Source organism: Halictus rubicundus, chromosome 1, assembly GCF_050948215.1.
Source record: "Halictus rubicundus isolate RS-2024b chromosome 1, iyHalRubi1_principal, whole genome shotgun sequence".
Taxonomy (NCBI): domain Eukaryota; kingdom Metazoa; phylum Arthropoda; class Insecta; order Hymenoptera; family Halictidae; genus Halictus; species Halictus rubicundus.
In genome coordinates, this window is record NC_135149.1 from 3,246,270 (window position 1) to 3,258,301 (window position 12,032).

The following is a 12,032-nucleotide window of genomic DNA, read 5'->3' on the forward strand; positions in this document are numbered from 1 at the left end:
TAGTGCGCCGCGAACGGGAGGCTTACGTGTGCCACCTGCGACCGCGTGGAAGCCTATGGGCAGAGCCGGCGATTACCGCTCGGTAGCAAAGCAAGGCCGTCAGTCATTGATCAACCGCGTGGCTACGACCTTCGCCGAAAAACAATTTCCAGCGTAGAACTCGAAGCGAGCGCGTTGAATTACTCACGAGCCGTATCGATTCGATCGGCCGACTACGGGAAAGATACAGGTTTACTGCCGGTTTTTCGGACGACAGCGAACAAAAACCCCGTTTTCTAAGCTGCGCAGATTATTTGGCGATTCTTTTTGAAAGTGGGAATCTTGTTTCGCCTTGAACAATCGCTTTTAGACGAGCCTCGACTATTTAGATCACTTCGTTCGCGCAGAATTCCGGAGGCATCCGAAAGTAGGTAGCAAGTGGCACATAAGGCTGCAGAGAACTTGAAAATGTGCTTTTAGGAAAACTAGAATTTGTCTTTGACAGTTCAAACAATTTCGGAGAATCGTACGTATTATTTTGAGTGGTTGAACTACAAGGCAGATCCAAACTCCGGTACTGGCATTAACGTTCCAATTGTCTATAAATATTGATTGAGCGTTCCAAGAAGAGTCGAGCAAAAATAGAGGCCGCCGGCGGCTCATCCAGATCTAAATTGATCAATCGATTCGCTCGCTGTCAATTCGTTCGTGTCTCCTCGAGGGGAATAAATGGCACTTCTTGCGCGTCATTGTTTCCGAGTATTAATGGAACCTGGTGCCGCGTTAGACAATGGTCGATTGTTTGGCGGTCGAAAGGGTGGACACCGCAGGTTGTTGACTGAGAAATTTACGTGCCGCGTCGGCCACGACAGACGAGACTCGCCGATGGAAAGTCCATTAATCGAGGGGCGCGGGATTTATTTATTTCCGATAATTTCGAATCATCCGTGCGGCGCGTTGTCGATAAATCGCGCGAGCCAGCTTAACGGCGCGGAGGACCCGAGACACCGGGAGCGATAAATCTGCCGGGTAACTGATCCACGGCAGAGATCCGATGGAAACAGAAAGAATAAATTTCTCGAGCGACCATAGACGACTTTGATCGAGTGCCGCGGTCCGGGCCGGCAATCGATTTTTCGGAAATTTGCGCTAACCTTATGCGGTTTCATGTCGCGGGCGATGACTCAACCGGTTTATTCCACGGGAATAAAATGTTCCGTCACCTCCGCGATCCTTTTCCATATTTCTGTCTCGTTGGCAAAATATACCGTGCTTCCACTCGAAACCGAAGAACGAATTGACAAAGGATCGAATCGAAGGCGAGAAAGCGCACAGATTCGATCGAAACGGGAAAGAGAAGGCGGCTGACCGAGCGTAGATCGTACCACCGATTAACAGACTATCCACTGAAGCGATCGCGAGTCCAGACGCCGAGCACTGTCAACTTTCCAGCATCGAATGGAGCGACGGTCCAGGTCCTTCGATGAACTGGACGACGGATGAGACCATCGACTCTCCACTGGGAAAATTGGACGCCGTGGCGACCGATCCAGGTGCGGTCCCTTATACAAGAGGCTCTAGGAGAGGAGTGTCGACGAGTGGCCGCCGCACCGCGCTCGCGGAGAACAAAAGAAAACGAGAAACATTCCCTCCGCCCACCGTTGCGCGACTGCCATGCCACTCCGGTTACCAAGGTGTCTTCTGGGTCAGAAAATATTTTGGCAGGTGGCCCACGGGATTCGGGATGCAGGCCATTGATTTTGTCCGCGAAACGAAAGTGGACCCTCTCTAGCAGACGCATTTGGCAACGGGCTACGGACATCCTGCGTTCCTCCCGCCTGCATTATACACCCGCTGCACTTCCCTTCCCTTCCCTTCCCTTTCTCTACTTATGCGGAATACTAGCTGTTCCCACAACGCGACAGCCTACTTATCGTTAGCGCCTTCGTTAGAACGAAACCACCGGAAACCCTGTCCGGTTTTACACGATTCCTTCGGTAGCCTACATTCGGGTTGTCTTTTCATTTCCATCGAAACCCATTGCACCGATCGGTTCACTCCGATACCAACACTTTTTCACGAATCTCGAGCCAAATGATCCATATAGATTCATTTCTTCGAGAGTGGATTCTATAGAACTTGATAGTTGAAGAAAATACAGAGGCCTGACATATGATAGATTTGTACCGCTGAAATTATATACTAAAAGAAAGAACAGAGGCCTGACAGATGACAGACTTGCACTACTGCGTCAATTTCTTCCAGGAAATATTTTATGAAATTGCGTGATAGAAGAACATAGGAAGTTCTGACAGATGACAGGTTTGTACTAATGAATCTTAAATCGATTTTTTACAAGGTGGATTTTCCAGTGCTTCAGAAAAGAAAAAATGTAATGGTCTGGTAAATGACAGACTCGTACTACCAAATCCTTTTAAATTGATTTTTAAAAGGATAGATTCTCTGGAATTTTATGATCGAAGAAAACAGGGAGGTCTGATTAATGGCAGACTCGCACCACCGGCCCCTTCTGCATACCTCAGTTCCTTTCTCGAAGGGAAGATTCTCCAGAATGTGGTGGTTAAAGAGAACAAGAGGTTCTGATATATGATACGCTCTTACTTCTGAATACTGTAGATTTTGAAAGAGATAATCAGGTGCATGGACTTTGCAACCTTATCGATTTATGAGGACAGAGGAGATAGCACTTCTGTGTCGCCCAAGCTATAAATAAAGTATAAATATTACGGTTTTTATCGTAAATGAATTAAATAACCAAGTTGCAACAGAAGAAGCGCATTTCCATTCATAATTGCGAACTAAATAGATTTTAGTGAAACAGTATCACGAATATAAATATTTGAGAGAAGAAATTGGGCAGGCGTATTTTCCGTTCGTACTATTGTAGCTCCAGAAAAGAACGAAAAAATTAAAAATAATAGCGAAAGAGTGAGCTACGACTCTCTCAGGTCCGGTTTACGAGAATTTAGCGCCTCTCGAGGCGTCTCGCGAGAGGACAGTGGTGCTTCCAGAGGAGCGAGGAGGCGAGCGGTGTAAGTTCATTCGTTGTCAAAGGCCAATTATGATACGTGGTCGATACGTTATCGCTCGGGCGAGCATTCTGCACGGTCGCCGACAACTTTATGCTCGGCTATTGATTCCTAATGTCAGCCATAGAGCGTAATGTGTCGCATAGTTCTGCCTCGCACCCTCTCAACTATCCCGATAATCGAGGGGGACGATCTACGAGAAAATTACCGTCGTTTCACCGTTATTCCATCGAACCGTCCGTGATTCAGCGTGTCTACGCGCGACGCAGCTGCGAAGAGCACGTGGGGGGTGAAACAGCAGCTGCACGGGATCCACCGCGAACACTTGTCTGGTTCTCACCAGGCAAAAAACCCGAGAGACCCGACAAAACAACGAAAATCTGCCGCTGTTCGTTCGTCGATCTTTTAACCGATGTTCGCGAAACACGTGGTGTTCGCGGATGCTGCGCAAGATTGCGGCAGAGCGAGTCTGGTGCCCACGCACGTTCACGTCACTGACTCGATTAGCAAGTTCCCTCCACGGTCCCTTTTCCCTACGGGTCGACCAATAGATCCAGGATCTACTCACCCCTGACCCGACCTATCCCGACATCCTGCACCCTCGCGGGTCACCGCGACGAATGGATGCGTCCATTGGTATCCAGAGCAGCGAGAGACAAGGTGCGACGACCTCTACACCCCTCCTGATCGATCAAGGATCGCGGGGTTGGCCGGCTCCTCGATCCTCCTAGCGGCCTGCTCTATACCGCCCATCCCCTTTTGCTACTACCCCGTCTCGCTCCGAGTGTTCGATAGATCCCTCTTTCCGTTCGAGTCGTTCGACCGGCGTGTGTTGCTTGTGTGGTCGTTCACCGGATCCACCGATCCACCGATCCACCGATCCGATTCGCGCCCGCCTCGGCCCTTCGCAGGCTCGTTTACCGCGTTTACATGTGCTCTGCGCTCCTTCGGCGACGACGTGGACGGAGTGGACGGAGTGGCGACGGTGCAACCTGCCGGGCAGGACGGGGGATACTGCGACACTGACGGCAGCGCCTTCTGTCGGCGAGCACACCATGGCCACCCCCACCGACACCAACCCTCGGTCTCCCTCTGTTTCTCTCTGTTTCCCTTCGTTTTCCTCTTCTGCCTCTCTCGATCCCTTTCTCGCCCTCCGGCTCACTCGCACCGCTCTCGACGTGTCTGCCTCTCGTGCTCGAAGGAGATTGGCTATTTTCGCTTTATTTAGGCTGACCAGACCGCCTGGCTCCACGCTACACCCCCACGATGTTCTTTTACCCCGAGATTCCAACGGGTGTCCCTTTCCATACATACTCTCGTCGCTCCTCGTCAAAGGGTTGCCCCGTCTTCCACTGATTAGCATTCTTTCACTCGGAGAAAATACGTCGTTTCTTTCGGTTTCGTGTTCCTTTACCTCGTACGCTTTCTTTCCCTTCGATTTCTTTGGCAGCGCTTTTTTTGTTCCTCGTTTAGGACAAGCACCGCCCTTTGTTCTTTTTCCCCCGCACCGCGACACAGAATATCCGATATATACTTTCTGCTTCGATTTTCTTCCTCGTTCGCCTAACGCTTTCCACCCCTCCGCCCCAGGATGCACCACTTTCCTCGCCCTCTGCCGTCGTGTCGATGGGAAAAGTCGAGAATCCGAGAATAAAAATGGCGAAACTATTTTCTTGCAGAGAATCGTCTCGAGACTGGCAGAGTTTCTTAAGGTCTGCACTTTTGACGATTGAACTAATGATAGTCCGTTTAGTTAGGTGTCTATTAATTTTTTAACCCATAATCGTCCTGCATTTTTTCAATTTACCTGGTTTCCAATCAATTGAACGCGTTAAGCGGTGAGAAAATTGGAACAGGAAAGCGACGGTCAGACAAGTCCGGCGGCGAGTCTAGATAAAGTATCAACACGATAGAAGAGTAAATAATTACCTTGGAAATTCGTAGAAGGTCAAGTAAAGGTAAGTCCAACAACAATTGTGAATATGAACCCGATGAATATTAACACTAGGATGGCGGGTCTTGGGTCCATTTTGACCCAGTATTTTAATGGCAGGAAAGTTGTGCAATTGAAGACGAATGGATCGAAAGAAAATACGATTGCAAATATGTTTAAAGAAATCGATAATTAAATTGTCTAAATGTATCGCCTTTACAGCGCGAAAAATGAAAAGGTAAATTTCCTATCTAGTCTAATGGATGATGTTTTTGAAGCGACGAGACTCGGGACTAACAACCACCAATCAGAATCCAAAAACACGGAGATCGCGAGAAGACAATTGATTCGAAGCTTGCAGAACGGCGCAGTGAAGAATAATTGCTAGGGAGTTTCGGCTCTCGAGTTTCGCGGTTCGAAAATTCTGTCGACGGTCCTCTGGGCCGGAAACGGAAGCTTCTGGCGGACAATTGGACGTAACCGCGGCCGCCGAGGGATTTCCAATGTCAGACAGGATTGTTGCCGGCAACAATGGGCGTGCGTTTAATTCACCGTAATAGTTTCCGTAGCGACATCGTCGTCGTCGTCATCGTCGTCGTGTCATCGTCGCAATATTGTTTGAGACGGGCCTGAAAAAACAGGCGCAGTATCGGTTATCGATATCGGCGGCTTCGGGTTCGCCCCGACGTAAATAGCTTTAGCAACGGTGATGAGCTTCGCCGATTGAATGCCGGCGCGAGGAAAAGCCTCTCTCTGCCAGGCTAAATGGAATTCGGACCGGCCCCGTTTTTTTTTCACAAAGGAAATGTCGATCGGTACGGCACGGGAGATTAAAACAAAGTTGCCACGGTTCACGTGCCAGCAATTCCGAGGACACATTCTACCGGAAAAATTCCAGTTTCTCTCTCTCTCTCTCCCGTAGTTTAAAAACCAGTCAAAATTGAAACTTTACCCGTCCCGTTCCGTCGTTCGTACAGATTCGTTCGACGAAGGGAACGCGTCTCGTGTTTCTTCGTGGGAACGAAAGATCCAACCACGAAGACCCGACGAAGTCACTTCTGTGGCTTTAAAGAACTAGACGCGACACGGATCAAACCGTTTATAGAACCTGACAGCCATGCGTTGAAATTTTAAGAAAGTTCTCTTCATCGTTCATAAATTTTTCCCCTCCCGTCGATTCGCGAAACTTTCGCAAGTACAGTATCGATTCCGATGGATCGTCACCTGGTTTCGTATGCAGAAACTTTCCCGAAGACTCGGTTAGTAAGAAAATCACCGTGTGCTTGTTCGAACGACCGCAAACCACTTCTCCCGGCGAATCGATATCCGCTTCCAATTGTTGCTCGCGAAACTCTTCTTCAAACCCGAAAATCAGCCTTTTGCTCTCTTTCTTGGACCGCTACCTCGATTCCAATGAAATGTACGCGCGAGACAATGCTTTGTTAACCCGTGCAAGTTTTTTTGTAGAAGATACGGAAACGTCGGACGTGCCAATTCCCGTAGAAACCGGCGTGTTACGATCGAGTGACGTTCCTCGCGAGTGGCGGAGATCGAAACTCAAACCGCAAGACGTTCGACCTTCTCTGTTGGGACGGGCGTGTGTCGCAGCTATTTGAAACAAGAAAATTGTTTAAAAGGCGGCGCCCCGAAGCAGGACCGATCGAGGAGCCACTCGATCGAGGCTCACCCTCCACTGAGGAGAAAAACCAACGACGAGGGAGGGTGGCAGGAACCTACGAGTGGACACTTGATTTTCGACGAGAGACCTTTGCGGCGAGCTTTTGTTCGCCCAGCCTCCGAGAAGAGACACGCTCGCTCTCGTCTCTCTCTCTCTCTCTCTCTCTCTCTCTCTGTCTGTCTCCCTCTTTGTCACCGGATCTCTTCGACGACCGAGGGTCATAAATTATCCGGCGTGGTCGACAACTTTTGGGAGGCTGCCACCGAGATATGCCTACTATCGGTTCCCGATCTCTGTGTGTATTATATTTGCGCACTCCGCTCCGACGGATTCGCCGATTCTAAACAAATGGTGCCGGTACGCGCGGAGCCGAACAAAATATTTTTCTAGCTCGCTCCACCGCTATACCATCTTTACTATTTTAGCATTCAAGCTTTCTTTTTTCTGGGATTTCAATAAATATGGAAAAACGACATTCGATAAAATATGGTTTTGATTCCCAACTTTGAGAGCAGTTATCGCCCCTTCAGTGTGGACGAAGACTGACAAAAAACAACATGTGTCGAATATTTTTCTACGAACTATCTCTCACAAAAGTTTTCTTAAAATCGGCCTGTGTAACTTGAATATCTTCCTTTGTCAGTACGATCTCACTTTTGATTTAATTTTTTATTGTTTAAGTAACGCGTCAGATTACGTGATAGAAAAAAAGAGTGGGATGAAATTCCGAAACCATCTGTTCTATTTCTGCAGACTCAAGCACCTCGGTTCGTTTGTTATTCGGTCAGTTCGACGGCTCGAGCCGCGTTCGACGTCCCCGAAATAGATTTTCGGGATTACTGTTGTCTCTGGAGGTTGCGGGGGCGCGAAACTGCTTGCCCCGATATCGGAAAACCGTTTCCACGGAGCTCCGTAAACAATGTAACAACGTGAGCGCGTTACAGCGCCGCGGAACACCCGGCGATTCGTAGAAATCCTGCGCTGCAGGAGATTCCCGCCCACTAAACTGCGGCGCAGACCGATCGGCGCCACTCAGGGCTGTATTACGACCCGGTGTCACGATAATCCTCGTAGCTCTTGCGCGAAAGTGTCAGACGCTCGTACGCAATCACAGGAAAAACATGCAACGCGAAAAATTACAGTTTCAAGCGTTTCTTTGCAGAAATCTTTGGTACGAGTAGCTTTACGATACGGGCGACTGAACGCGCCCGACATATTTCTTACTGTTCCACTGGAGCTAGAAGGAGCCAGACATTTGACAATTTTTTGCGTTGCAATTCCTTTCCACTACACTGTAGATCTTGTAATATCGATTAAACTTAGTAGCCTGAAAAACCAGTTAATTAAGTATACTACTTCTCGTCTGACTTATAACACGCAGTTTCACTGAGAGCACGAAAAACTCTGACAAGTCGAATCGTCAGTTCTTGAACATGGACCCTGATAGGCTGTTCGTGTGATATAGTACTCGAAAAAATAGTTTTTGTTTTTATATCACAGTAGCATTAATATTCAAACAGTGACCGATTCAAAATTCTGATTCGTTGAAGTTTTTTGTAGTCGCAGTGGAACGGCACGCAATAAGTCGGACGGGGAGCGACGAATACGGTTAAAATTCTTTTTTCGGTCGTCGAATGGATAGTTTAATCGGTAATAAGTAACCTGTAGTGTAGCGGAAAGAGATTGAAACGGGAAAAAATTGGCAGACGTCTGCATCGTTCCAAATTCTGTGGAATAACAGGAAATATGTCAGGCACGTTGAATGACCTACATCAAATCCCCCCTCCCCCGAAAGACGATATTTCTCTTCAGAATCCCTGGTCCCTGTTTATATACGCTGCACTCCCGACAGTGTCCCAGCAGGTTTTCTATAAATCCAGTAGAATAGCCTAGCATTTATCGGACACGATACAAACGTCAGTTTGTCCTCCGGACAACGAATTTCCCCCTCGAATAAAAGCTTCTCTAATATTTCCGAGGAAATATGTCGGGACAGGTTGCACAATCAACAAGATCCTGTGAAGCTAGTAGAATAGCTCGCGATAGGTCAGACGGTAAAACTGAACAATATTAAAATGCGACTCCGTCGTAAAGATAACGTTCTGTTTTGGGCGAAGCTGGTCGGAAATCAAGATCAAAGATACCGAGGCAAGGTACACGGTTTCCGTGATCGACGGAACAAGATGGCGTCTGCTGGAGAAGCTTATGATCGCCGAGGGAATACATAAAACCGGTCCGATCAAACGAAACGACAGTAGAATAGGACTCTGCGAAGCAAGTCGTTCATTCTCGATTCGTGGACGAGGAATAATTCACGAGCGGAGTGTCCGAATGTTTTCTACGGTTTCCGCAGAACGGTGAACTTTCTCGGGTTGTTCTTCGATATTTAATATTTACCATCGAACGTGAAGAGCTAATCAAATGTCCGCGAGCTTTCGCTTGGCTGCCCCGGCTTTATTAAAAGCTAAACACGTTTCCCCCCGGGTGCTCGGTTAATCGAAATTGATAAAGTTCAGGAAGAAAACTTAAATCCCTCCTTTGGTCTTCGGTTCGAACGGTAATTGCTTCGGCAGAGATTGCGTTATGAAGCCCCCTCACCCCTCACTCTCGGAGGAACGAAAGAGGAAACGACCAGAAGAATTTCCGATACTTCGACCGGAAAACAGCTTCTCTAACGTTACACTATTAAAAGTTCGTCTCCCTCCCCACCCTATCCCTTCTTTTCCCCACCCCAACCCCGTGAAATCGTTGCATTTTGTCTTCCGAGTTCGAAAGTGGCTCGTCTTTTGCATACAGATTCTTCGGCAGAGTTCGCCATAAGCCACCAGATGCGCCGCGACTGGTATAGCTCTCGAAAAAATACTCGTGTCTACTATCATGGGATGCAAACTTTGGGAAGAGAAGTTTCCGAAAGCGTGCACTTTTTCAATTCGTATTACAGATGAGTAACTTTTCGGAAGTCTGCTTGAACTCTCTAGAAAACTTTTTATGTTGATGCTTTGATTAAAAATTTTAAACTATGTTTAAATTATACTCTTTAGCATCCCTTAACTTCGAGGATTATGTTTCAGAATGATTAGAATATTTCTTCGACGACTATGGCGTATCGAAGCGCATCGGAAATCGCGTTTAAGACAACACGTAGAAATTTCGAGATTTTAGAGCGTCGTGGCTTACCTGTGCTACTTTTTCGCCCATGTTCGACGCGTGCATGGCCCCCTGGAAGTATTTCGCTGATCCATTGTCCTGCAAGGAGAACTGAAACAGAGTGAAGGAGAACAATCAGCTCGGAAACGGATCGACTCGATAAAACGAGACGAGAGATGAAAGTAAACTCACTTTGTGTTTGATGGAATCCGGTCCCACCTGGCTGAGCGACGGCGACTTCCGGTCCTTGGACGTCCGCCATTTCTGCAAGTCACTTTCGGAGACGACGCCGGGAAAGATTTTCGAATGTTTAGTTGCTAGAAACACAAACGCTCGCGTCAAAGAAGATTTCGCTTCGCCGTGTCGCTGGACGGTGACTTTCGTTCACCTAGTTATTTATTACAAGAACTATACGTGTGAAATACAGGCTCGATCAAGTAACAAAACTATTCAACTCATGTTTCCCAAACAAATCAAATCGCATCGAACAACGTGATTAACCTGGCGCACTAACGCGTGTACGCGAGCTATTAGTTCGGTTCTCAGTTCTCGAAAAAGCGAGCTCGAGGCGTAAAAGAAATGAAAATCGACCGGCTCGACGGCTAATTAATTAAGAAAACTATTCTTCAACAAATATAACAAGATCGCAGAATTACAACCGCCTGGAGAAACGTGTACGATGGTACAACACGAATTAACAATTTACACACGCACTAATCTAATTAAGAGTACAAAATACATATGTGTCTATAGACTCTTGTATGTGTGTGTGATTGTGTATATGTGGTGAAGAAGCTAAGAGATACCTCGAGTCTAATTGATGTACGGAAAAAGGAACAAAATTCACCAACAAAAGGCTCATTACTCTGGAAAACTCTGTAACTATTGTAACAAATGGTGGCCAATAATCAGAGAGTCTACGGACGTATAGAGTGAACAAAAAAGTAGTCAAGAAACCAACCAACGGATCAACCGAGCCTATATCTCCGATCTAGAAGCGTTAAAGTAGTGTGTCGTTAACAAGTTAGTCAATTCGCACTAGGAAGCTGCATACCTGTGAAAGAAAGATCGTTTAAATGTTTTTTGTAAAGACCGTGTAAGTTATTCGTCAACAGATATATGAACAAATGCAATAACCGCTACGCGGTTCGAGTTGTATGTAGTAGAGAAACATTATTTCGAAACGTTCACATCCGTGTACGTATCCAGATACATACCACAGAAAAAACTAAAACAAGAAGAGCGTACAATGGGAGAGTCGGTATCTGATGATGATTTGTACAATGATGCTGTTCTGTTTGGGAATCCGATCGAGACCTGGACCGATTCCAGGGATCGACGAGGAACCGAAATCGCGACCGATCTCGCGATCCGAGACGCAAAGTAGAAACCGTGTGTTACGGTCAGCCAGGCTTGACTCGCGAACAGAAGCGATAACAACATTCGCCCACCAATTATATCAATACTGTCAATTTGTAAATATTCTTGTTAACAAATAGCAAAATTATTATAGATTTTTACTTTCTTGGAGAAATGTAAATTAATTTATATTTCAGTTATAGAAATACGAGTATGTGCTGGGACCATGAAGTCTGACAGGCATTTTTAGGAATGACATTTAATGAAGGGTTAAACAGAGAGAGAAGGGGGAGGGGTTGAGGAATCTCTGATGATTCTTCAGTCTTCTTTCCATCAATTTCTTTCAAACTTGTAATACTTGAATTCGAACGAAAGGGTTGGCTTACTGTGAAGAATTTTTTTGACGGGGGTGGACGAGGGGTGAAACGACTTCCGGTACGCAGAGTACAAAATGGCTGACCGAGCGATGCTACGGTGCTCGTCTTGTAAATAATACGGTAGGTATATACGAATCAGATGAATGCAGATGAAGGCAAAGCTGAACGAAAGGTAATCCGATCACCCTTTTCTTGTTATTTCAAAGAATCCTTTAATTCGTGAAGCAGGTAAACTAGTTCCCAATCTACTAATCTTTTTTAAATTCGCTGTTCAACGATCACAAATGGTCACCGACTGAAGAGCGGTGAAGAACAATCGCGTGAATCAATAGTCACCACGAACGCGTAATCGGATCACGGTTTGCTCAACGATGGACAAAGAAAAATAGAAAGAAACGGGGGATGAGAGAGAGAGAGAGAGACGCGTTCGAAAATCCCGAGGATGAGAGAAGAAGAACGAGAGACAGACAACGGAGACTGAAGACGAGTAAACAGAGAGTTGTATTATA

General features: G+C 46.7%; 1 protein-coding gene across 8 annotated transcripts in view; it reads right to left on the bottom strand.

Moving 5' to 3' along the window:
• Positions 1-12,032, bottom strand: part of LOC143353099 (voltage-gated inwardly rectifying potassium channel KCNH6-like) — a 178,156-nt gene that overhangs the window by 77,375 nt on the left and 88,749 nt on the right. For all 8 annotated transcript variants that reach the window (XM_076786192.1, XM_076786208.1, XM_076786177.1 and 5 more), the window contains 2 exons: positions 9,980-10,104; positions 9,818-9,898 (listed from right to left, as the gene is read on the bottom strand). In XM_076786192.1, the coding sequence (XP_076642307.1) occupies positions 9,818-9,898; positions 9,980-10,104 (206 nt within the window). The remainder of the gene's footprint in view (positions 1-9,817; positions 9,899-9,979; positions 10,105-12,032) is intronic.